The sequence below is a fragment of the Camarhynchus parvulus genome, chromosome 4 (genome assembly GCF_901933205.1).
Source record: "Camarhynchus parvulus chromosome 4, STF_HiC, whole genome shotgun sequence".
Lineage (NCBI taxonomy): Eukaryota > Metazoa > Chordata > Aves > Passeriformes > Thraupidae > Camarhynchus > Camarhynchus parvulus.
This window is the reverse complement of record NC_044574.1, coordinates 49,429,793-49,455,412: the sequence shown is the minus strand read 5'-3', so window position 1 is coordinate 49,455,412 and position 25,620 is coordinate 49,429,793. Positions and strand designations below refer to the sequence as shown.

At 50.3% G+C, this 25,620-nt stretch overlaps 3 protein-coding genes across 4 annotated transcripts; 1 reads left to right on the top strand and 2 right to left on the bottom strand.

Moving 5' to 3' along the window:
• The first annotated feature begins 769 nt into the window (after window positions 1-769).
• Window positions 770-9,154, top strand: HOPX (HOP homeobox). Its single transcript, XM_030947864.1, has 3 exons — window positions 770-1,069; window positions 5,471-5,646; window positions 7,922-9,154. The coding sequence occupies exons 2-3, from the start codon at window positions 5,503-5,505 to the stop codon at window positions 7,997-7,999; spliced, it is 222 nt and encodes a 73-aa protein (XP_030803724.1). The 5' UTR covers window positions 770-1,069; window positions 5,471-5,502; the 3' UTR covers window positions 8,000-9,154.
• Window positions 9,155-10,076: 922 nt separating this feature from the next.
• On the bottom strand, window positions 10,077-18,356 carry THEGL (theg spermatid protein like). The gene is made up of 8 exons (XM_030947552.1): window positions 18,121-18,356; window positions 17,480-17,522; window positions 15,379-15,432; window positions 14,266-14,388; window positions 13,200-13,313; window positions 12,786-12,906; window positions 10,928-11,103; window positions 10,077-10,339 (listed from the first exon to the last, which is right to left on the bottom strand). The coding sequence occupies exons 1-8, from the start codon at window positions 18,293-18,295 to the stop codon at window positions 10,225-10,227; spliced, it is 921 nt and encodes a 306-aa protein (XP_030803412.1). The 5' UTR covers window positions 18,296-18,356; the 3' UTR covers window positions 10,077-10,224.
• Window positions 18,357-18,468: 112 nt separating this feature from the next.
• ARL9 (ADP ribosylation factor like GTPase 9) lies at window positions 18,469-24,779 on the bottom strand. Of its 2 annotated transcripts, none has more exons than XM_030947553.1 (4): window positions 24,236-24,779; window positions 23,653-23,821; window positions 20,738-20,994; window positions 18,469-19,650 (listed from the first exon to the last, which is right to left on the bottom strand). In XM_030947553.1, the coding sequence occupies exons 1-4, from the start codon at window positions 24,383-24,385 to the stop codon at window positions 19,471-19,473; spliced, it is 756 nt and encodes a 251-aa protein (XP_030803413.1). In that variant the 5' UTR covers window positions 24,386-24,779; the 3' UTR covers window positions 18,469-19,470. The 2 variants fall into 2 exon arrangements, with proteins under 2 accessions (XP_030803413.1, XP_030803414.1); XM_030947554.1 differs by having other exon boundaries at window positions 20,738-20,913; window positions 24,236-24,776.
• Between the last annotated feature and the right edge of the window lie 841 nt (window positions 24,780-25,620).

Here is a 25,620-nt window from a genome sequence, read left to right as displayed (position 1 = left end):
TCCTTTGGCACAGATCTCTTTGCAATCTCCTTGCCTTGGCCCATGCTTCCCCCAAAATTACAAAACCTCTAAAGGATGGTCTTGGCCCACTGCTAAACATATGGCAGGTTTCTTGCCTGGGTTTGTCCATTCACTTCTCCCCAGGGTCAGGGCTCCCTCCCTCTGGCTCCAGCCAGCTCCACATCTTTTGCATTCTGTGCCAGTTTGAGTTTTGCTCTGGCAGATAATCTCAGCCACTGCAAGCCATACTCAATTTTTCATGAGCCCTTTCTTCAGCCTCTCTCATTTTCCAGCATCCCCTTCCAGCTGTCTATAAACTGGAGAGAAAAATCAGCCCCTCCCCACTGCACTCCACCCCACAAGATGCCTCTTTTTAAGCTGTCTAATGCTCCCAGACCACCACACTGAGAAGGGCAGGCTCCTGAGCACTTTAATCGAGGAGAAGGCTTTGGCAGAGGATGTCCTGCTCTCCTCCCCATCCCCAGCCAGGCTGTGCCTCTGAGGGCTGCAGCAGCAGCAGGACAGATCCAGGACCCAGTCCTGCCCTTACACCCAGCCTGGCGGGATCACAGAGCTGACTAAAGCGACAGCAGGCTCAGGACTGTTAAACCTGGACACATCATTTGCAAGACACTCGCGCGGGCTCCTTCCAGCGGCGCAGCGGGATGCGGCCCGGCCGGGCGGGACGGGCTCGGCTGCAGCTCCGCTGCACGAAGCGCAGTTTCCGCCGCACCCCGCCTGCACCTTTCCTGTACCCCCGCAGGAAGCGGCCCCGGCCGGGACCGCGTCCTGCGGCTCCGAGCGCGGCGGGACGCGCCCCGACGGCCGCCGGGCACCGAGAGCCCGCGGAGCGCACGGCCACGGAGCGCGGGGGGAGCCCTGCCAAAGGGAGCGGGCGCCAAACCTGAATTACCAGCCCAGAGAGTGGCTGTGGATCCCGGCAGCTCCTGTGATTTGCGGCAGGTTTTTCAGGTCCCCGCCTGTCAAACACACACGCAGATACTTAAGCAGTCACCCGAGGACCTGCGGGGTTCTTGTTTTACACACTTCTGGTCCCTGCCAGCTCCAGGTAAGCACACGCTTTGAGCTGGGCGTGCTGGGGTGGGTGTGCAGTTGGGGATGGGGGATGGAGGGAAGTGCTCCCCTGTGAGTACTGATGCTGAGGAGGTCGGAGCTGCACCCAGCAGGGCAGGAAGGCTCATGCCCGAGGCAAACAGAAGAGAGACCCCAGGCAGGGGCCACCATGGCGTCCTGCCTCTGCTGCAGCAGCTGCTGTGCTCCTGTTTGCTTTGTTCCTATCCGATATTATCTTCTAAAAGACTGGACGGGTAGTTTACAGGATGCATGACAGGTGTTTTTTCCTTATTTATGGCAGGGCCCGGTTTATTTTTAAAGCCTCTGTCCCACCTTATCCTGTGCGCCATGCTGGCTGATGTTATCCACAGCCACCCCACAGCAGGAGGATGAGCAAAGCTCAGGACAGGACACGGCTCTGCAGCAGAGCAAGGGAGGGTAGGAGGGCTCGTTTGCATTCAGAACTGCTATTTTGATCCCTGCAGTGGCAGGAAATAGCTGCAAGCTAAAACCAGATGCAGATGCCTCCAGTCACATCCCAGCCCTGACAGTGGGAAGGGGTTAAGAAGCCCAGCAGAGGCTATGGAGCCCCATCAGCTTGGCAGGAGCTACTGCTCAGAGAGATTTCCAGGGGCTTTGGGTGCAGTAAATCGTTAGAAAGCTGCACAGCCAGCCAGCTATTGTGACTACTGTTCAAAAAAGCAAAGCTGAGCAAACAGAGATCACGTCTTTTCTGGAAAAGTGGCAGATTTCTGCCAGGATTGTAAATGCTGACTGCACTAGCAGTGCTGGACAAGCATGCTGGGACACTGAAAGATGTCCTTGCCCATTTCAGGCCAGAGCTAGGAGTCCTGCTAGTAACCCCAGGGTGTTTCTGGGGAGTTGGGTACAACCACAGGACACAGGCAGAGTACTATATATTTATAATAAGACTTTCTCTTGCTGCAACTTGTGTCCGTCAGCCATTACCTTTTGTCTGCTCACTCCAAAATGGCCCTGGAGGTGCATTTTAATGCCCTGCCAGCCACACTAAGAGCATCAGGTGCTGTCATGTACATAGCAATGCTGGCTGGAGCTGCCCACGGCCCAGGCAGCTGCTGATCCACTTGCAAACTTCTGCTCTCACATTGCTCTACCTAAAACCACGACAGTCAGAGCCAAATGTGAATTCCCCAGGGGTCCTTAGCTTGACACTTAGGACAGAGCAGGTGTGGTGGTTTCCCTGTGACATTGGCATTGTCATTTCTGCCTGGGTGAGTAAACCCCAGCTGAATGACAACTGCAGCCCCACAGCCCTGCTGAATGGCTAACATTCTTTGCACTGAAAAAGCATTTCTTTTCAATGTTGTCAAAAATTTAAGAGGAAAAAAGCAGTAAGAAGTGGTGCTTTTCAGCAGCTAAGCCAAACAGCTGTGAGTCTCCATATTTTTGCCAGGCTTAAGAAATGTGAGACAATCACCTTCCTGTACAGGGGGAGATGTTGGACAGCCTGAAGCCCAGCTGCATGCCTGGGCTTAAACGAGGCTCCACTTAAGTAGTGGGCAGGTGATTAGTGGTCTCAATAGAGCCAGTCTGGCCATTTAGGCACTCCTGGTGCCCTTGAGTCATGTCATATACCTCCAAATTTAGCATCCAGGAGGTGCCAAGTGCTAGAGGCCATATGCTGCACAGGGGTCACATGGCTCCTGAAAGCCTCCAGGACATACTGGAGTGATGTGGGGAGACCTGCAAAGCCCTCCAGGAGCCCCGGGGTTTCTGCCTTTTCCTGAAACCCATCTCACGATCTTGAGAGGTAAAAACTGGACTCCTTCCAGAGCAGGGGTAGAGGGGACACAAAGAAAAGCCATCAGGCATCACATCCCACATGCTGGAGCTCCCTGAGCTGCCAGTAGGTAGAAGATATTGTGTCCTGTGGGGAAATGCCTCAGGAAGCTGGAGATAATCAGAAGCAGAAATAGCTGTGCAGGTGAAACATGAAAGGTGAAGCATGAGCTCCCTATGCAAATCCATGCACTCACATCAATGCACATTAATGCGGCAGGCTGCAAACAGTGATTTATGAGCTGCCAAGGCATGTTGCTGCTGGTAGCTCAGGCTGGGTGCATGATCTGGAGGTGATGAGGATCCCTTTGTGGCTGGGCTTTCCGTGGGAAGGGCAGGTGGCTCAGTTGTGTGCTGAAAAAAGAAGAGGCAGGACTCATGGCCCGAGCTTGGCCTCATCTGCATTTTGGCCTCATGGAGAGCTTGGCAGCCACAGTGCTGGAGAGCAGCACCTCAAGTCCAGGGGACCTCCTTCTACCCCTGCATCTTTTCCAGAGGTCTACAAACATCTAAGGTAGGTGAGCAGCATTCACCAGACTCCTACTACCTCACATGAATGAGGAACTGAATCATGATGCCCCCTTCCTATATGGATGCTTCTGAACTGAGCTGACCCCAGGAAGCCCAGGCAGCTGCAGACAAGGCCAACTTAGCTTGCAGTACCTGGGGTTAGAGATAATCTTTCCTCAGTCCACCCAGGGCTGGTGGTCATACTGTTATACTGTCTACCAGCACTCCATCACGCTCAGAGATGCTCCAATGTTACACAACCTCTGTGTTACAATCCCTATTTACCAAGTGACTCAAGCAGAGTGGGCTGTTTCACAATCAGCCCTGGTCTATTTATAAGCCCCTACTCAAATACCAAAGGATTCTTTTATTAGTCAAAGCACTTTCTGCAGAGGAGGCTCAGGGGGATCTTTGTTTTATGAGGTAAAGTTCAAAGAAGATCTCTCCAGCCTCTCACTACACCTGGCTCTTCACAAGCTGCAAGACAGTTTTGAAGCTGAGCTCCATCCTAGCAGTTCTGTCAGCAAGGGAAAGCCCTGGGGCATTCAGTACCCCAGGGTACCTAAAGGTGAGTTACCAACCAACCAAGAAAGCAGTTGGGTTTAAACCTATGCAGTAGGAGTGCAGCATGATGGATGTTCCAGGATCATACCCCAGAGCCAAAGGGAAGGAAAAGCTGGACTGCAGTGTGGAAGCAGGGCAAGTCTGCAGCAGGTGGCCCACAAGAGTCCCAAGAAGGGCCAAGGGCTCCTGGCAGCACTGGAGAGCCAGCAACACCAACCAGCCAACCTGACAGAGATGGGCCAGGCAACTGGGACAACAGGAGAGCAGATCAAGAAAGGCCACATTTTGCAACCAGCTCCTCCCCTGCCAATACCCCACAGCCTGGTTTCAGAAACACCACAGTGATTCAGCATCAAGGGACTTGGGCATGCTGTGTGGGGGCAGTGCCTTGTGTTTTAGTTGACTGAATTAGCAAGCTCGACCCTCTGCCATGTGAAAGCAAACCTGAAGCCCAGCAGAAGAGAGGTGTGGGACTTAGCCAAGATGCATTTGCTTTGCTTGTTCTTTTGGACCAAATCTTCCAGAGATTGTGCAAAGCACAAGTGGGACAAGGGTAACTCTGGAGGAAACACGGGCTTCTTGGTACTGCCTTTGCTGGGAGCGCCTAGGACTGACCACAGTCAGAGGCAGCAAGTGCTTGAACAACAGACATACACTGGGTACAGTCCTTGAGGATTTGAACACTTATACAGCAAAACCCAATCAATCAACTAACCAGTTCAGTGATGCTCAGGAACAATAGGACAAACTGTTAATGCCCATGTGTGGTAACATTAAATATTACTTAAAACAGTGCAGCTCACCTTCTCATGGCCAGCATTATGTGATGTCTGGCCACACTGCTAAGAGAAGGACCAGGACACTGACCCTGAGGAGGGGAAAACAGGGTGGTTTCTGGATCAAAGACCATGCTCCCAGAACATCATGTATGCTCTGTTTTATCATTCCTTTGCACAAACTTGCCTGATCACTGGCAAGCAGGGGGAAAATAAATAAGAAATAAACCACTAGGTTAGATGTCAGATATTGTCCCTTCACCCAGAGGATAAATAATGTTTTTAAACAAATGTCTTTAAATTAACCCCCTGAACATGCCCATTGCTGTGACATCACTCCTAAGTGACGCCCAGGCCTAAATAGGGCTGTAAACAGGAATCGTTCCCATGGGAGTGACACTGGCTATAAATACAGCACCAGGGGAGTGCTGAGCAGCCTGCAGCTTCCTGCCAGCTGAGGATGGTGAGACAGCTCAGCGCTGGGCATTGCTGCCGTGTGCTCGCTGCAGTGAGGAAATGAGACAGGAGTTGCTGGGGACTGGTGCTTCCAGCTGAGCTGCCTGGCATGCCTTTGGGAAGGGAGTTGAGCCCTGCTGCAGCCAGAGGCCACAGCTGGGGTCAGGGGGGAGGTTGGTGGGGATACGGATGGCAAATCTGGGGCTCAGCAAGTGTGGCCCCCACTGGCCACTCCCAGCTTGAGCAATGACACCAGTCCCTCTCTGCAGTGCCTGGCCCCATAGCCCTGCCCCAGGAAGATATGGCCATGGAAAAGCCAGTGATTCCCACTGAGGAGCAGCTGGAGATCCTGGAATACCACTTCTGCAAGGTGAACAAGCATCCTGACCCCACCACACTGTGCCTCATCGCTGCTGAGACCGGGCTCTCCGAGGAGCAGACTCTGGTGAGTGCATGCCCCTCATCCTGCCCCTGGCACCAGCCCCACCCCACCTGCATGCCTCTGTGCCCCACATCTCCTACCTGCCCTGGTCTATCATACACCTGTCTGTCCCCCCACAGGCTTCCTGCAGCCACCCCTGCCCTTCTCATGCTCCCCCCACACACCTGCCCTCCTCTGTGCCCCATGTGCTCCCTGCGTGTGCTCCCTGCACCACCGTGCACCCTGCACTCTCCTCACTGCACCCACAAGTCTCCTCTGCACCTCTGCAACCCCCAGCAGACTCCTAACTGCACCCAGAGAGCTCTAATGCAACACAGCACCTCCCTGTACCCCACATCCTTCCTGCACTCCACGTGTTTCTGCTCCTGAATTTACAACCCGTGCATGCTGTTCATCCAAACTATTTCTGATAGTCTTGGATGCACAAACTACTGCTGGTTTTAATGTCTGAAGAAACTACTGTCATTTTAAAACAGATAGAGGGTAGATGCAATTCCTGTAGGATATGCTGTGGGACATTCTCAGGCTGTGCACCTTCCCCCTCAGCGTCCCTAAGCCCCAATGTCAGGCAAGTCTGTCAGCCTCTCCAGGAGACATAGAGGCCTCCAAATATCCCTCCACAGGGACAGGCTGCCACTGACTGGGAATTCTCCCTGTGCTCCAGCTGGCTACCTGCAGGCTACCATGGACTTCAGAAGCAAACGGCTTCTTCCCAGTTCCTTCAGGTGGCAGTGCAGCTCATTGGGATGTAGGTGCTTACTGGACCCACGGCAGCATTTATGGGTATAGAAAAGAAATCCATCCCACTGGAAAGTTAGCAGCAGTTTGCAGAGAGCTGCAAAGCCTGGCTCTCCCTCAGCAAAGCCAAATTGGCAGTGTCAGCATTTAGCCTGTCCCAGGGAAAGATGCTGGAACAGCATCCATTGCACAGATAGTCCTCAGCTGGAGTGGACTGTGCTTTGGTGACAGGAAGGTATCAATCACTGCTTGTTTGAGGCAGCAAGGAGGCAGTACCCCTAAAATACCTTTTTCTCCATAGAAATGGCACTAATCCTTTTTTTTTCCCCTACAGCAACTTGTAAACACAGGCCATATACGCCCAGGGCACCTCTGTAGATGTCTTAAAATCCTCCCTGATAGCTTTCTTTTCCCACTAATCTAGTGTGCTCCTAGAGATCTGGAGATGGAGGTCATGTTAGGGACAGGATCAAGACTGGGGTGGTGAGCTGCAAAGTGCCTGCATTGCATAGAACACAGGGAATCATTGCCCCTGTCATCTGGAGTGTTTTATTATCTAGAAATAGCAGCCATTTTAATTAAAAATTCAGTAACAATGAGATGCAAAGGGGAGATTATGATTTAGGACAGAAAGTGAAACTTTGGAGAGGAGGCTAGGCTATCAATCGTATGTCTGGATGTGGGCAAAGGCAGTGTGAGTGTGAGAGGCACTTATAGAGAGCACTGTGGCTGTATCATTATGGAGCATAATAGCTTCAAAAATAACCATGAACAAATATAGCAACAAAATGAACTGCAACAAAAGGAATCACAGGCACATTGCCAAAGAAAGGGCTGAGCTGTGCTTCCGGCACATGAGTAGTGTTTCTTTTCTTTCTTTTCTTCTTAGGTAGTGTTGCTTTAACCAAATACATTTTATCTAATATTTTAAATTGTGGCTGTCTTGAAGTGGCATCAGCAGCTCTTGGAATAGGCTTCCAGATGCTGAGTTATAGCAGACATAGTGTTAAGTGCTGCTAACATAGACGTGCATATTGCCTTAAAACTAAGACGATTTTAAAACAATTTTAAAAATAGATTTGTTCTTAAATTTTTTGGAGAGCCAATGTGCTGTACCTCTCATGCTTTCTGAAACAGGTGAGCTTTCAATTCCTGTCAGTTTGGAACTTGCAAAGGATTTTTTCACTTCTCCAGTCATTTAAACAGACACCATCCAGCTCCTCAGCCAATCTCTTACTCTGCAAGAAAAACCTGGGCTCACAGCCATAAAAAAAAAGACTCACCCATGCTGTCAAGGTCTGAAGTGAGCTAGAGAAATGAGTTTGAAGGAGGTGCACATGTAGGTTGCAAGACTGTTCGGTCAGGAACAACCATCCCAGGCTGCCTGCACTGCCTGGGAACAGCACCTTGCTACAAGGCAGCAGCACCATGAGTCCCCCTCACCTGGTCCCACGTGCTGACATCTGCACCTTTAGAACAGTGATTTGGAGGCTTTGCTCAGCCCAGTGCACTCAGTCTCTGCTTTGTTCTTTCTCTCCAGAAATGGTTCAAGCAGCGCCTGGCGGAGTGGAGGAAGTCTGAAGGGCTGCCCTCAGAAAGTGGGTCTGTCAGGGACTAGAGGATGCTGCTCCAATCCCCTTGCCTCTTATAAAGGATGGTGAAGCTCTTCAGTGGGTTTCCTTGGGGTTCTTCTGTTGCAATAGGTTTTGCGATACAAAGTAATACTCTGCTATTTAACGTAAATCTTATTTAACATGTACATAACCAGAAAAAACCCACTATATATATATATATATATATACACACACGCATGTGTGTATACAACTTTTGATGGCTGATAACCTGTCTTGTGATTCGAACCCATTAAAAGCAGCTGCACAAGAAAAGGCAATTTAATGCCCTTGTTCCAGCCTTGCAGAAATTTTGCCATGATATATGTTCAAATATAGAAGGAAGAAGTAAAGATTCTTTTTCCTTACAAGCCCCAGAGGCAAAGTATATGTGTGAGCTTTAAGGTGCAGATCATCCAGAGAGTGGGGCATCTGGAAAACCAAGTGTGTTGTTCAAGTGACCTGATTTGGCTCAACGTGCCTGAATCAGCTCTGGATACTGCAAACCAAGTGCCTACACCAGAATCAGACCAAGCCAAGCACCCCTTGAATGCCTTCTTTACCTTTCTGTTAAAGGTCACCAAAGAGAAAGAACTCATGGGTTGTTTTGAGTTTTTCCCAGTGCAATTATTAAAACCCAACATTTTTTAATGAGAGGAGCTGTGCTCTGTCCTATTTGTGCTCCCTGCCCCCATGACAGGAGGCAGACTCCTTCCTCTGGAAGGGCAACATTTCTGCCAGGCAGCCTCAGTGGGCACAATGGGTTTCCCCTTGGCCATGGGACAGCCATGGGCAGCCTCATCTCCTAAGGCACCTGTGGGTCCATGCATGGCAGCCCGCACAACCCCACACACCCCCTAATCCCTGGGGTGGCAGAGGATGGTGGTGCTGGGGTTCCCCCACAGCATGGGGGTTCTAGGGGGACACTCCAGTCTCCCCCCGCCATTCTCAAGCCTGAGGAATGCAGTTGCACTGGGGCTCTTGCACGAAGTCCAAACTCTCATCCATCCTGGCACAGGACAATGCCTGGTCTAAAAATAACCAGCACAATTTCCCAGTGACCTTACCTTGTGCAAAAGGCTTCAAAAGTCCTCTGCTTAGTGGATTACTGAATCAATTAATGGATCCTCTGATTAATCCCCTTCTGGTTTGTGGTCACCTGCCTCTACTCCTTTGGAAGGAGAATCAGCTTAACAAAGGGAAGATTAAAATACATTGGCTCTGAAACAGCCATATGCTTTCATTTGTGGCTTTTGTCTCTTACTGGGGAGCATCTCTCTTGCCTCAGTATCTCCAGCCTGTCGTCAGTGGTTGGGCAGCCAGTGCAAAACACACTGACCCTGTAGGAAGCAGATAAAAGCATTCTCCCTTTATGTCATGCCCTGCACAGGCTGTGTTGTTCCCCTGCAATTCAGCTGCCAAACTGACTCACCCACAGACCTGACTGGAGCTCAGAATTTGGTCTGCAGACACTGGCATCAATACTTGTTTTCTGCTTAGCCTTTGCAACTTGCCTTCTCTCTTACACTGAGGGGAACTCTGCTTTCTTGAGTTAAGCTCCAAAAATCCCAATGCAGAACTCTCTTACTTTGCCCAGGGTCACACAACTGAGTATCTGAACCACACAGTTTTAACCCACCTATGTAACTGGATCTGCCTGTTCTCCAGGCATTTGAGAAAACAGGCCGCAAATCCAAGCCAACTCAACATACATTGTAGCCTTTTGCATTTCTACTTCTGTCACAAGCATAAAACTTTTGAGTGTCAGTAAGATCTTCTTACTGACACTCAAAAATTTTGCTAAACTAAAGTTTTGCTAAAACTTTAGCAAAAAACTTTAAACCCAAATTCAGGAGTTGTGTTGCATCAACTTAGTGCGTGCTTTTGAGTTTAGTTTGCCACACTTCCCTGCATGAAAGGACAGTTCCTGTGCTGCCTTCCCCCAGCAGTTGTTTCATTACTTCTTAAATTATTACAGCAAAACAATCAAGAGAGAAACTCCAGACATAACCCATCCTAGGGAGAGAGTCTTCCCACATTAAGTTGAATTCTGTAATTTTCCCTGATGACTATTCTTACGGAATGATGATTTTATTTTAACTCCCAGAAAGCGTTCCTGCCGAGTGCTGCCTCTGTGCTGTGTTCAAAGAGATTTTGCAGCCACAGCACAGCCAGAGAGAGTGATGTTCCAAGGGGTGATGTGGGCAGATGGCAGGAGCATTTCTGAAGGAGCTTAGCGCTTAATTGGTTGAGCTAGTTCTGCGAGCCGTGGAGTACAAACCGCCTTCAGAGCTCTCTCTTTCACTTTGAATGCATCTGGGTCGAGTGCAGTCAAGCCCACGCGAGGTCTGGAGGAGAGAGGGTAGGAATAGTCAATCCTGACTGCAGCAAGGCCAGCTGTCAGCTGCCTTCGAGCTCCCACACCTCCACCTAAGCCTGCCCTTCCCTGTCAAGGGAGGACAAAAGGCATCACACCTCCAATGCTGTCGTCAGGAGAGGAGTATCTCTCACAGCCACTACAGCCAGGCATTTCCCCACCCTCTGTGAAACATCCTCCCAGCACTTCCTGCAGACTGGGCTGAGGTCAGCTGCAACATGCTGGGCAACAGGAGTGTATTACACTCTGCCCTTTGCCAGATGGTTGCTTTTTATAGTTGGAATTAATAACAAGTCCCAACCAGTAATTCTGCTGGAATTACAGAGTTCCTGTTTCTTCTCTTTTGACTCTCCTTCTACCTCAAAAGGGCTTTTTAAACCGCAATCCATATAGCATTAACTCACCCAAACATATAAAACCCAGGTATTTTGGAAGTGGAAGAGCACTTCCCAATCTCGGCCTAATCTCTCTGGCCAAACACAAATGAACAAGGTGCCATGAGCCACACAAAATGGGCTGGCAGCTGATCGTTTCCCCATGACAGGGAAGCAGTACCTACCTTGAGGAAGGCTGGGCCAGCCCCAAAATTCTTTTTGTAGCGACTGCACGCTTGGCAGCCTCTGTCACAGGCCACTCGGGATCCCGCGCGGGCATGAACTTAGGGTGGAGTTGTTTGGGCTTCGACAGCTCAATGGTCCGAGGGCTTGCAATTACCTTCCAAGATGGCGTGGAAACCTGTGGAAGAATGGGGAGGAAGGCCTTTAGAGATGCTCCTGGCATTCGAGGGTGCTCAGCCTGCAACCAACTCAGAGTTACCAGGTTCATAGGCACTGACCACGCACAGATGGGACACAATCATATCCTCAGCTGTGTTTGGCACCAGGCAAACTGTAGAAGAAGAAATCACTGCTTCGTCAGTCCCACAACCTGCCCTCCAGCCTCCTGTTACTCACAGTCCTTTGTCCAACCCACCCCAAACACTGGAGATCCCAGTTAGGCACTTGTCCACCTCTTCCCGTCCCTACAAGTGCAGGTTAGGCACAGCTCTGCTATTCTCTGGGGATATGTGCTGGGAGTCAGTTCATGCTCTGAATGGAGCACAAGTCCTGCTTTCCAGCTCAGGAAGCAGTTATGCCAGCCTCATGGAGAGCAGCACATCCAGGGCTGACATGAAGAGAGCCACAAGCGACTGAGCACCTGTGCCCACTCCTCTGCCAGAAGTCCCATCCGTGTTGGGTCCTGGGTGATGCTGCCTTACCGGAGACATGACAACACCAGGTTTGCTGTGTGTAGTGCAGCAGGTCATCTCCCTGATCAAGGGCTCTGCCAGCTTCTGGACCCGCGCCGATGCACTGGCCGAGACTGCTAAGCGGGAAACCTGGGTTGGCACCTGCACGGATCCAGAATGGGGGAGGGACGTGCAGACACGGAGCTTGTACAGCAGCCCACAGGGACATGCTCCCTCTCCACAAGGATGAACATCCCAGCACCCTTCCTCTGCATACATGGTCACTCTTAATTTTCTAGAATCCATTATTTTTTTTTCCACCTAAACTATTAAGTCATTTTGGTGCTATACGGATTCCCCAGCTGTTGCCCACTCAGAGCCAGGAGGGGACTGCCTGCAATGAGACCCTGTGTAGCCAGGTAAAAGTACAGAGAAATCCCTTCCATGTTTTTTACATTCATCTTCCTGGCCAAATCAAATAAGGAGAGACATTCAGATTTCAGGGTAAATTTGCTGCTACGGTTAACTGCATTCCTACAGCAAATGTGATTACTTCTCCAGCAGGGGACTTCTTCCAAAATTTTTCACAGGGTTATTGTTGCCCAGTCCTGCTCCAGCGTAGTCTCCCATTTCCCAGCCCCAGAGGCTGCATCCAGAAAACCTAGCCTTTGCCACGGAAATTAGTGTAATCTGAGATTGCTCCAAGCCCTTTCACCCATGCCAAAGCAATGACCCACCTAAAAGGAACAAATTCAGAAATATAAATTAGGCTTTGGGTAAAATGTAGTTAAAATACACATAGCAGTTGCAATCTCATGCCCCCTGTGTACTCAGATAGGAGCACAGCTGCCTAGCTACAAACATGACTACTCCCTAAGAGCTAAACGTGCCATTTCCATCAGGTTTCTCCACTTTCCCAGGCTGCTTTATTATCAGAGGATGCAGCCCAGATGCCTCCCTTGGCTCTCCTGCTATACTAGGCTGCTCCAGCCTGGCTGGTTTTTGTCTCCCAGCAGGAGATTTGCAAAGACAACACTCTTCTCTGAAAAAGCAGTTTCTTCCAGTGCCGTAAACTGCAGCAGAACCAGGCAGCTTCCCCCCTCCACACACTGGGCACGTCCAGGGGTGGGATACAGGACAGTTTGCTGCATCCCTGTACCCTCCATATCTCACTGAACCTCCTCCTCACCTCTCTGGGGGGCATGAAGTCTGGGTGCAGCCCCTTTGGCTGGGCAAGCTGCAGAATCCGCTTGGAGGCGTTATAGTTCTGTGCAGCCAGGGACACAGGCCACTCTGGGGTCTCACGGGATCTGGAAGCACAGAGTCATGGCACTGCCACTCACAGATGTTCTCCAATCTGGCAGCAGCTGGGCTGTCTAAGACTCACATTTGCTGCAGTAGAAGGCAGCTTTGTCTTGTGGCCATTTCCAGTATAGAACTCATCCCATGAGAGAATCCAGAAGTTCTAATCCCAGCAGAGACCCTGCTCTGCATTTTTGCCCTCTGTTTACCCATGCTCTGTTCCTGCATTTATTAGACACCACTGATGCTACAGGACCCAAGGCTCTACCTATAGCACGCTATAGGCTTTCTAGCCTCTCACCTTTGTTCCAGGTAAGCAGGGAGGTATTTCTTAGGCTCAGACAACCTCAGCAGCCGTTCAGAAGGGTAGCCATACTTCGGTAGCAGGGGATTCCCACCGATTACTGGTCTGCAACTATACAGAAAGAAAGATTTTGAGGAGCAGGGCAGAAGAGCTAGCAAAAGGCAACTGACAGAGAACATGATCCTTGCAGATGGTAACCTAAGTTTGGTTAAACATCCATGCCTGCTGCATGCACAAAATTTGGCACTGGTGCACATGGAAAAGCCATGAACAAATACGCATTTACACCTGAGATTTCCTCACGTTAAATACGGTTGGCATCTGAAGAGTTCTCTTTTAAGCACTCTTGGTGCACTACTTTCAAAGTCTAGGCTTTTCCTGAAGCTGTTCCACAACATCTGGCAGCATTTATGTTGGTCAGCTCTGCCAATTTCGAAACCTCTTTGTTACAATGGTTTGATAGCACCTTGTGCCCCCGTAACTTCTCTCATCTTGGTGTCTCCCCTAGTGCCTTGTTCATCCAGCTTTCAAACAAGCATAACCGTTGGAATATGCCTGTCATCACCAGGGAAGAAGGAAGAAGAGGTAAGAAGAAAGGCAGGAAGTGCTGTTGTATGGACACCTTTAGCAAGAGACAGTAGCTCTCAGGAGGATGAGAGTCCATAAGTGGTGATAGTTGCAGAGGGGAGAAAACTACAGACATGCATGTCTTGACATTCCTTCAGGTAGAGGAAAGCCAGGAGTGCAACATAGTTTCATCTCCATTCTCATTGCTAAGACTTCTCACAGTCTAGCAACCACCACTTTGACTCCAAAAGACCTTCATCTCCTTCAACAGAGCTACAAATGACTTGCTTCAAGTCATGCAGCACCACTGTAATTTATACTTTTACATCAATTTTTATTCCAATTCCAAAACATGATCTACGTTTTACACCATGCAGTGACAGCAGAGGTTTAAGTGGAAGATGGCATCTCCCCTTTCCCTGGGAGCCAGTACAGCCCCCTAGGGAATATGCTCTGAGCTGCCTCCTACTCCAAGATCTGCTACCACGTCACTGACCTGCGGCCATACTTGGTAAAATCTTTCTTGGGCTTGCACAGATACAAGGTTCTTGCAGATGGTCGAGCTGTCATAGCACCAGGTGTGAGGCTCCATATCGTCTCTTGGTTTCCCCATACAAGCCTAGCATGAACAGCAAGGTTGTCAAATTTTAGTAACAGGCATAAGTGTGAAATGTGTTTGCTGGGGCTATCCTTCCCTGCCTAGGATGGAATACACACACACCCCCCCCACCCCATGGCTCCCCACACCTGCAAAGTGCCACTAGCACCCCCTGAGCATTCTCCTTCTGTGGCTCTGAATTTCCCAACACTCTCCTGCTGGTTGTTGTCAACTAAAAGGAAAAGATTCTCAAAGTGATAGGTTTTAGTTACCAGTGGATTTGCAGAAAGGGTCCTTTCATTACATCTCTGAAACCCCTGGAGGAGTTTCATCACTGCATTTCTTTTGCCTCACCATTACCACCCAACTATACCACAGGTATGACAGTGAAAATAGTAACAACTTTACAGTCAGGGTGTGCCATGGAAAGTGGGTGAGGTTTTACAGCAGGTTAGTGGTTACTCTCCTGTGCCCAGGGCAAATTTGGAGTTGCTCATCCCTCACTGAGAGGCCATGATGGGAGAGGGTACAGGGTAGTTGGGACAAGGAACAGCAGGGCAGTGGGTTTGTGGAGCCTCTATTCGAGACCCATACAGATAATGGAGAAGAGATGTTATCAAGAGACTGCTGCTCTGGCTTGTCAAGCTGTAGTTTGATCACATCACACAGACAGCAACTCTGTTCCCAAAGCTGGGCTGTATCCTCCAGAACAGAGCAGCCTGGCTCCCATGGCCCAGTCACCCTGCACCACACACCACCCTACCCCACAACATCTCAGCTGGGCAGCTCAGATCAGATGGGGCAACAAAGGCAAGGCTCAGGTCAAGCCCAGGGTTTTGATTGAGAACTTGAAAGAGCAAACTGAAGGGAGCCCTTCAAGTATGGAACATCTCAGTCTGCTTTTCTACGGGCAGAGGGGAAAGGAGTAGCAAGACAATGGCCAAGGGTCTGCTCTGGCTGAGTCCCATCAGTCCCCAGCCCCTGAGCAAGTCTGTTTGAACACCTACTTACGTGGGACTGCTGGCTTGGCTAAATAGTGGTTTGGGGTCTGCAAGTACCTCTATCCTGCCAAAATTACAGAAAAGGACAAACATGCCATTAACCATACAGAGCATAAAGAAGCTACTGCTGTACTCAAAGCCATACAAACACTCTCAAAGCCCTGTGCTTTTGCCTCCTTTCCCTTGAAAGAGTGTGTTTAAGGACCTCTCTCTTCAAGTACTTTCCACCCAGTTAATCTGGCAAACTCACCAGCCCATGAATTTTTGTGTTTTCTCTTGGACTACAGAGACACAAATTGCAATTCTGCCCCCACTGGTGGCTGGAGAGTGGGAATGAACTTTTCTGGTCAATAACCTACCATAAAACAGGTACAAGAAGGATGATCTCTCAGCCTATAGGAGCCCAGATGAGCAAACACCTGTTATCACCACGTCATAGTTTACTAAAAGGCACCATGGGGACAGCACTGTGTTTCCACATGGCTTTAGGAGCACATTTTATTTCAGTCCATTTAGCACAGAGGTCCTAGATGCTGTGTAGACACAGGAACATACATAGTCTCTGTCCTAGGAACAGCTCTGGAAATGTTTTTACTGAATATACAACAGACCAAAACCTTTCATGAAGATCAGGTATCACTTCTGAGGCCCGAAGTCCCAGTGACTGGGAAGTGCCTGAACTTTATGAGCCTTGGTACAGAGAGGAGAACAAGATAATCCAGTGCCACAAGTGTGTTACACAACTCCTTGATGTCACAAACCAAGCCCATTCCCACCCACTGGGGCTACAGGTGCCTACCCACAGCCAGCTGGTGAACAACCACACTGTGCAGGCAGCTGTGGAAGTGCTCCACCATGGAAAAAACACAGAAGGTGGAAGCCTGAGGCATTGCTTCCCTGCCCCATACCACCTGGCAATGCAACAGCGTGGCCCTAGAGAAGAGCAAGGACAGCAGCAGAGAGAGATACCTGCCCATAGAAAGCAATCTGTGCTGTGGGGACACACCTGTGGTTTCTCTGATGGGGCTAGTACTGCTAGTAAGATGCCAAGCCCTGGCAAATGCTTGTCAGAGAGCTCAGCAGCACAGAGATCCCTGAAATGGCAGGCTGCTCTTACAGCATCGTCCCTGCACGAGATGCCTGTCACGCCTAACTTGGGCCACAGAGCTGCAAACGCAGCTCCTGCTGAGATCCCACAGAGGCAGCTGCCTGTAGGACTTTGGCTCCCTGCCACCAGTTCAAGACAGGACACAGTCAGGAAGGCAGACGTCATTTCAGGAGCCAAAACCCAGTTTAAGCTCTTCAGTCCCAAGCGGGTCCCCAGAGGGTTTTCCTTGCAAGGGGGTGAAGGAGCAGCACACAGAGGTTCCCCCCCAGCCTAGCTGTGTTGCAGAGCTGGCACTATCTCTACAAGCAGGCTCAGTGCTGTTCCTCAGCTGCTGGTACAGATCCAGCACACAGCCACAGCCAAATCTAGCACAACATAGTGCACATGGCCCTAGTGCCCCACACTGCTGTGCAAAGCTTGCATCATGATCGAGCCAAGGAATGAGACACACATACATTCAGATCAGGTCTCTCAACTCACTTGGCAATATTTTTTTGTTCTTTTTCCAATTACAAAAAGAAAGATTACATTTATCGTGGCAAAAGCTCTAGACAGACAGATGTCCTCACTCAGGATGTACCTTCAGCAGCTCTGCAACTTGAAGGGGTTAAACCACCTCACTGACAAGACAGCCCTGGTGGAGCCTTTGTTGTTTGGGCCTGTTCATGCTTCCCAGCAAGGCCTTGCTTCAGCCAGACACAGAAACACCTCCCCTGCATTGTCTGAGCATTCACACACTCATTGCTTAAGGGAGATCAACTCCTTTTGAGATCAATTCCTTGTAAAGCAAAGAGTCACAGCTTCCATTTTAAAGAGGCAGGATGGTTGGATGTTTTTCAGAAGCTGAAGTAAGGGCAAAACCAGACATAATTTCCCCTCAAGTGTTTATCACAGTGTCATCCGCTACACTGACTCACTGCTCGGTGTAAATCTCCAACTGAGCCCTCTCAAGAGACATGGGGCACTGGCCTGAACACCCAGCCAGGAGGGGACGGCTTCTTACCTGCTGCGTGGGTACACCCACATGCAAGGTGTGTAATCTGACACTGCAAAGACAAGAACAGGTGAATTTAAAAGCTTGATAACACCTAGAGCCTGGGCTTCCGGCCCTTTAGCATGCAATAATCATATGGCAGATGAAGTTTGTGCATCTCCTCAGGACAGTTGCTCAGCAGATGTTCGTACTGCTTTTCCCTGGTACCTTCCTCTCCAGGGGTTGCTCCTCATGGGGGGATGCTGGCAGCCCCCAAGGCTGCAGGACAGAACACCCCAAGCACCAGGGGTCACCAGCCCGCAGGCTCCCACCTGACTCTACAGCCACCCCTTATGACTGCCTTCAGCAGCTTCCAGGGGAGGCTTCCAGAGCCTCGGGGAAATAGCAGCTGTATTAAACTGGGACCAGGTGCCAGCATAAAACAACCAGGGGGTGGGGGATACGGGATGACACGAAAACCAGCCACGTGCCCTGACGGCAGCGATGGCCATGAGCCGGGGCCGGCGCTCCGCAGTCCCGCCGCTGTGGCCGAGGCCTGCCGGCGCCAGCCAGCCCACCGTGCCCGGGAGCCCTCCCTGCCCGAGCCCACCGGGGCTGGCCGGAGGGGCCGCCCCGCCCGCGGGTCCCGGCGCCGCTGGGGCCCCACGCACCGTGGACGCCGCACGGACCGTCCAGGCACCCGGTCGCCCCCATGGCCGGCTCCGGGCCGCTGGGGCCCCACGGACCGTGCAGGCACCCGGCCGCCTCCATGGCCGACGCCGAGCAGCCCCGGCCCCAAGCACTGTGCAGGCCGCACGGACCGTGCAGGCACCCGGCCGCCTCCATGGCCGCCCCGCCCCGCCCAACGGCTCCGCCCGCCCCGCCCGGCCCGGGCACGGCCCGGCCTGTGCCCGCAAGGGGTGACAAGGGCCCCTGTCATGCTGGCCGGCCCAGGGTGCCTCCCGCACCCGAACATCTTGCTCCCCAACTGGAAGAGAAGAGAGCAGCCCGGACCCGTGTTTACGGTGGAATTTTCTGCTTTATGCATCTGTTACAAAGGACAAAACCGTAAAAGCCTCGTACAATAGATGTGGGTGCAAAACTGGTCCTTTACAGGACTTCTCCTGGGTCATGTCCTTTGAGTATAATTAGGAGGACACTGGGAAAGTGACACTCCTCAGCAGCTTGTCACCTCCCTCACCTGCTGTGCTAAAAGAAACCACCGTCAAGAAACAACAGGGTTTTCACAAATAAGACTACACGCTCGAGGACATCTTGGACTAAGCTTAAATAAGCTGCTCAACCTGATGGACAAGTCTCCACCTTTGCTGCCAATTTAACTTAAAAGCATCCAGTCACTACCTCAAATTACACCATTTTGGTTTTTTGCCTGTAGGCAAAGAAACAATATATTACTGCTTTCATTTTCTTGTTCTTACCCACTAAAGAAACAGTAACCAACCCAATTTCCAGAGATTACCAATTTGCTACTCCCATAACGACTGGGTCCAACACAACCAGAATTATCACTGTCAAAAACACTAGTTGCAGCACTTTAAATTTCTGACACTGTCAAGAAGTGAGGTCTCATTTTTAACAGAACACCACTGTTAAAAGGGTTCTGTAAAATCTGTGAAGTAAACATATTTCACTTTAACCTGAGACATCAAGCCATGGTAAATTCACTGGCTGCAACTTTCTTCCACGGAAATCAGTGCTTGATTCCCACCTGACGTGAAGTTATCTAGCCCATCTAAGCTATATTTTCCCTTAAATCTGCTGCCTAAGAGACAGACTATTTTTCTCCTACAAATATGCTAAAAATAGACTACTTCTCAAACGTATTTTCAAACCACTATAAATTAAGATTTTCTTAGCAACTAGATACCACTTTCAGAGGAATTCCACACCCACCAGGAAAGAATATCTGCTAATTTCAGCTGCCACACTGCAAACTGACCATATACTAACATGTGCTCTCCCTCAGCTGCAAACACCTGTTTATTTTAAGAAAAGAGCCGTCACTGTGTTTCCAAAACCAGCTGCCCTATCAGCTCCTTGGCATCTTGCATGCTGGAGGAGATCTCAGAGCCATCTTCTGCCACATGGGTACCAATCAAGAACATCTTCCTCTCGTCCCCAATATCAGACAGAGCCAGAGCATCGTGAATATCAGTGATGCAATATGCACCTTCGAGGTCCTGTTACACAAAAATAAAACAACCTTGTTAGTTGCAAGAAGTAACATTCTAAATAAATAAATTCCTACTTTGAGCCACTACTTTTGTCCAGGAGGGAAAGAGTCTCAAAGGCTCTGGGGCACCATTCTTTTGTACCTTTTATGAGGTCACTTCCCATGTCCTAAAATGCCTTGGGAAAAAGAGTTAATTTCTAACCTAACTTCTTCCTGAATATGGGTACAGTTGTTCCTATTTCTACACCAATTCCACTGTTTCTGTTATCTGTGTAAGACCACCTGCACAAGGCAGACAAAAGCACTGGTGGCCCAAGACCCCAGGTGCCCAGCAAAGAGTTACAAGAATAGGGCAAATATACAACAGTCATGCCCTGCCTGCCTTCTCAGCCACCAGTGTTTCTGATGCATTTGAGTCTGCTGAAGCCCAAGCCTGCACTTGTGCTCAAGAGTAACAGAAATGACTACTAGTAATGGGCCTCAGTTACAAGAAATTTAGGAGATAACAACGTAGAGCAAACTGAGCACACAACCTTGATAAAAGAGAATGTGTGATTAAAACCCTTGGGCTCTTCTGTCATCTGATTGTAGCAGAGGTGCAATTCTTTTCCAGGTACACCACCACTCATTGAGACTTCCATAAAGATCTTAGGAGGAAGCAGTGTCTTGTGAGGAAAGCTGCTCTTTCTCTCAGATTTCAAAAGCAGCCTTAGGAGCAACCAACCAGACAGTTTGAAGGCAAACAACAGTGCTTCACTCTTTAGCTGCTCCTAGGTGAAGCGGTACTTCTACGCAGATACTCAGAACAGAAACCTAACTTCAGATCTAGCTGTGGTCTTTCTGAGGCTCCCAAACCCTGCAACAGTACAGCAGTTTCCACCCACAGCTCTGACTGCATCTTCACCAAGCACAAGACCTGCATCTTGTAGATCCAAAACAACCTCAGCTTATTTTGTTTTGTGGTCAACAGGTGTGTCAGAAAGACTCCCAGCCGTGTGCTCTCCTTAAAGGCATGAAGCCTCTTTTGAAAGGCTTTGTTGCTGTTTCCAAAGTTGCTGCCAGCCCAAGCTGTGGCAGCAGCAGGGAACTCTTACCTGCTTGTTGGCCAGAACTACCACAGGCAGGGTGGAGTTGTTCTGGATTAGCTGATGAAGCAGCTGTTTCGCCACAGGCAGTCGGGCATGATCGGCCGAGTCCACGACATAGACCAGCAACAGCACTTTGGGCAAGTACATCTTCCAGTATGAGCGCAGAGATTCACTGCCCCCGACTGGAAGAGAAGACAGCAGCACAGCACTCACCAAGTAATTCAACAGCACTGCTCTCAGAGGTGCAGACAGCAGGCCCTGGGCTGAAAAACCAAGGTATTTGGATTACCAAAAGCTCAAAGTATTTGAGCTACTGTACATGAGACTGAAAACAGCTTCATTTTCCCCAGTCAGGTCCCATGAAGGCATATGTGTATGCTCTGGGGGAAAAAAAATCTTTCCATTTTATTCTTATTTTGAGAGGATTCTGGGTTCAGTTTCTTTACAGTTGCTTTCTTCCTTGTTGATTCTCGATCTCAAGCAAGTAAGAAAGTAGAAAATAGTTCAGTGTCCATAAACACCAAATGTCCCCATATAGGCTATCTGCAAATGCCCATCTCACTTTAGGACAAAGCAGGTGTACAATTTCCAAAGGAGAAATTTAGCTCTGAGGTGTGGAGGGCTCCCATTGTATTTGTATGACACTAAGAACTAGCTCAAAACTCCCACAGTTTTGTCAATAACCAAAGGTGCTTAAGGAAGAGACAAAAATCTAGTCCCAGCAGACTCTTCAGGCAACCCTTTGAAGTAATCTTCACACAGCATCCATTTCTCCATGAGCTCTTCTCTGCTGGATACAGAGGAAAGCAGTTCACCTTCAAAACTAGGCCTTAAAATAATTCTCTGGTGAAATTGTAGGCAGCAAGATGTTTAAGATTGTTGCTCCCATCTGGGGACAAAGAATTCAGTAGTTTGCTGAGTTTAATAGAATGAATAAGTAACAGTATATTAAGTATTTCAGATTTGTTTTCAGGTCTGTAGGTGGTCTTCAGGCACATTGCAGGACCACTCACTCAAAGAGTACTGAGGTGCTCAAAAGGCATATGTGAGTCTCTCAAAAGCAGCAAGTTTACAAAGCAATAATATCTGGGGTTCCCTATCACAGGAGCTCTTTTCAAAATTGTCTGACTATACAGCCATCTTTTATTGCCCTCTTTGACTGTTCTGTGTCAAAACAATTTTGCTTTCACTTAAGTCAAAAGGGCTCAGTAGTTTCAAGAATATGGAAAGGGAAGTAACATTTCCCACTAGAGCATGCCTGCCTCTTCAAGTGGCCCAATGTACCTGGAAGCAGAACTGCAAGTCTGCCACTGTGGAAAGGAGCCAAAGGGCTGTGACTGACATGTAATGTTTGGGACAGAAGCCCAATTCTGTACTGTGATACTGCAGGGGCTCAGCACTGCTCCCTTTTTAAAGTGTATTCATGCACAGCATAACCCAGGGGTCAGCAACCTCACAGAGAACTTTTTTTTCCCCAAACTTGTAGAAACTCAGGAGAAGGCAGGAGCTCCTACCACCTGCAGAGGACAAGATACCATCCAGTTATCTGTATGCTGGTACAAAGAAAAAGAACAGTTTTCCACCTGTCTAAGCCAGCAAAATAAAACCCCTGCTGTTTGCTGATCACCTCGTGCTGTGTGATCACGGCACAGGCTGCTAACCCCTGGACTAGGCAATGGTACAGACTGGATAAGTAACCAGATTAGAGAGCCATGCATGGATTTACCTGGCTGAAACTGGCCTGAGACATTGCATTTCCCATGGGTCAGATCGCAGCCATCACATCTCAGGCACTACCAACCTGGACCAGAGAGGGAAGGACGACTCAGAAACAACAGGTTCTGCTGTGGTGTGTGCAGTGGCCCAGACCATCCCCAGGCAGGAGAAGAGACGGTGGGTTTCTCTGGGCTCAGACAGGCAAAGCACATCCCTCTTACATACCAGTAGGAGACACCCTCTTACATACCAGGCGAGGGGCACAGATGACAAGCATCCCTCTAAAGATGATTTCCCCAAACCACTGCAGAGACTCCTATGGTAGGAAGATTGGGAATGAAACTTTGTCTAAGCAGCCTCATCCCCACACCCCAAAAACTTACCTGGGAAGAGTACAACTCCTTCAGACCTGCTAAAGGTATAGAGGCATCTACGGGCTAGCTGCCAACTGAGCCAGTTGAGCACTGGCTCAGCAGAGTGCAGAAACAGCAGGAATCAATGAGCAGCTGCTGCCTCCACAGAAGGCAGGCATTGATGAGGTTGGATGTCAGCCTCTCTGTACCAGGGGGTGACCTGACCGCAGGGCCTCCACCTTTCCCATCAGCTAGCTACACCTCAAACAGCTGTGATGCACCAAAGGCATCACAGGAGATGCCCTCTGCAGGCGCAGACAATAACCAAAAATCAGAGCTAACAACAGTACAGAAATTTTAACAAAATGCTACAGACATTCAAAAGACTGTCTAAAGACTAGAAAATACCACTTCTGAGGCTTTTGAACAGAAAGGGTACAAAGTTTTTCTCTTCCCCCTCTCTTCTTTCACTTACTATTTATTCCTGTGCAACTCCTGCCCTTTGCCAGGCATGAGCACCAAGGAGAGCAGTACAAGAGCTACGGACCACAACACGGGGCTTACTGGGGAAACCTCTTCTGGTTTCACCCAATCAGGCTTATTACCCATCTCTCTCTGGGAGTAGAATTCCCAGGATGTCAGGGCTGAATGAAAACTGATCTCTAACACCATTGTGTCTTCTCCTTCAAAAAGGCTGAGTAGGAAAGCAGAATCTCCAAGCAGAAAATAATCACAGCTTCACATTAATGAAGCAGGCATGTGGGGATGTTGAGCTATTAAAATATGTGCCTGATCCCTACCGCACAAAACAGGAACTTATTTTATGTTCGATACTAAAACAGGTTCACTCACTCTCCAGAAACTCCATCTGGGATTCTTCAGTGTTGATGCAGATGGCATTGAAGCCCTCGGTGGGAGCCACGCTGCGCTTGACGTGGTTAGTTGCCAGGGAGTGGAGAATGCTCGTCTTCCCAGCCCCATCCAGGCCCAGCACCAGGATCTGCTTACCGTGTCCTTTGCTCTGCAAAGCGAGGGCAGCACACTTACCCGGGCAGCCGGGGCAAGAGCAAAGCTTACCAGGGCTGGTGGAAAGAAGAGAACTGAACCAGGGGCCTGGAGGGCACAGCAAAAGCCACCTCGCGGTGAGGAAGCTGAAGATGCCCGCGGGGCTCCGGCGGCACAAGCGCACGGCCGCAGCGATGGGGGATCCCTGGGACACCGGCCGGCCCCGGGCGCAGGGAAGCGGGGCAGGAAAGCGGGGAGAGCGGCCCGGGCCCGGCCACCGCCCCGCCGCGGCTCCGGGCGCCGCCGGGGCCGAGGTCGCGGTGGCCCGAGACGGGCGGGGCGTCGCAGCCACGCCGGGAGGCCCCGGGCGGCCCAGCGGGCGTTCCCCGAGCCCGCGGCCTCGCCCGCCGTCCCGACGCGGCCCCGGTACCTGATCGGCGGCGGCAGCGGCGGCTGCAGATGGTGCGGGCAGCGAGACCGCGCTCCGCCGGCGGGCCCAGGCTCGGAGGACCGCCACCGTGCCGCCCGCCACGGCCAGCGCCGTCCCCCAGAGCGCAGCGGCCCGCAGGCGGGAGTCCATCGCCGCTCCGGCCGCGGGCACCGCTCCGGCCGCGGGCACCGGACACCGCGCACCCGCACCGCGCACGGAGAGCGCCCCCCGCAGCCAGCCGGGCTCCCAGTGCCAGGCTGGGAACACGCGAGTGGCGGTGAAACAGAGAACGAGCCCTGCCGCGGGCGGTTCTCGCTGGTAGGGGAAGGCCACGGGTTCCGCACACCTGCTGCTGCACCCCCCGCTCCCATCCCCGCGGGATTTGTTCCCAGCTTGTTCTGCCTGCGCGCCAGCTCTGGCGCAGCAGTCAGGACACTGTCCAGGTACCGGGACAGGGCTCCAGCAGTGTCACGAGTCGGCCTTTCCATCAGGCCAGAGCTTGTGCTAGGTTTCACCAGAGAAGACGCCTGAAGAACAGAACTGCGTTCTGTTCCGGTATCTCCCCTCCAAACACGGGATTGCTGCAGGACAGTGGTTTCTCTACTGTAGTCATCAGCTGCTGTCTAAGTGGGGGCACATCACCCAGAGAAGTAATTTAAAACAACACTCTTTGTTCAGCACTCAGTTGGCAGCAAGTGCCTACCAGCCATTCATACAACTGGTTTCTTTATGCTGTGTTTGTCTCTTTCAGACAACACACTTTCAGCCCCCTTCTCAGATACTCCCACTGTACAGGCAAGGTAAAAAAGTGGATTCTGCATAGTCGATTTTTACTGTCAGGAGACTCAGGAGTTGTTTTTTTCTTAAGCCACAGTAACATGTCCTTTAGTCCCTACCTTTTAAGGCCTTTGCTTTAAATTCTTTCTGAGACAGAAGCTTTTGCCTTTTGGGCTGATATCTGACGACCCTCTCCAAGGCACATTTCTACCCACTGACAGTCCGTGTCTGGAAAAATGTTTTGGCTACATTCAGATCAAACCAGAATTTTCAAGACCTGTGTTGAGAGATAGTAGTTTAGCATGAACAAGTTTTCAGCAGCATGAGATACATAGTTATAATTCTGTATGATTTAGTATGCTGTTTGCTTAGCTTTACTTGCTCAGGATGAGTAGCCGGATTTGCTGAAGCCTCAGGCTGCAAACCATGAACTCATACCTCCATAGCTGAAAATAGTTTTCCTAGTAATTTTCCTAGTAGCTGGCATATTGCTGTGTTTTGTCTTTAGTACAGGAAAAATATTGATAGCACACTGTTGTTTTTGTTGTTGATAAATGTGTTTTATCCTAACTCCTAGGCTTTTTTTGGTTCCCCTGCTCTGCCAGCAA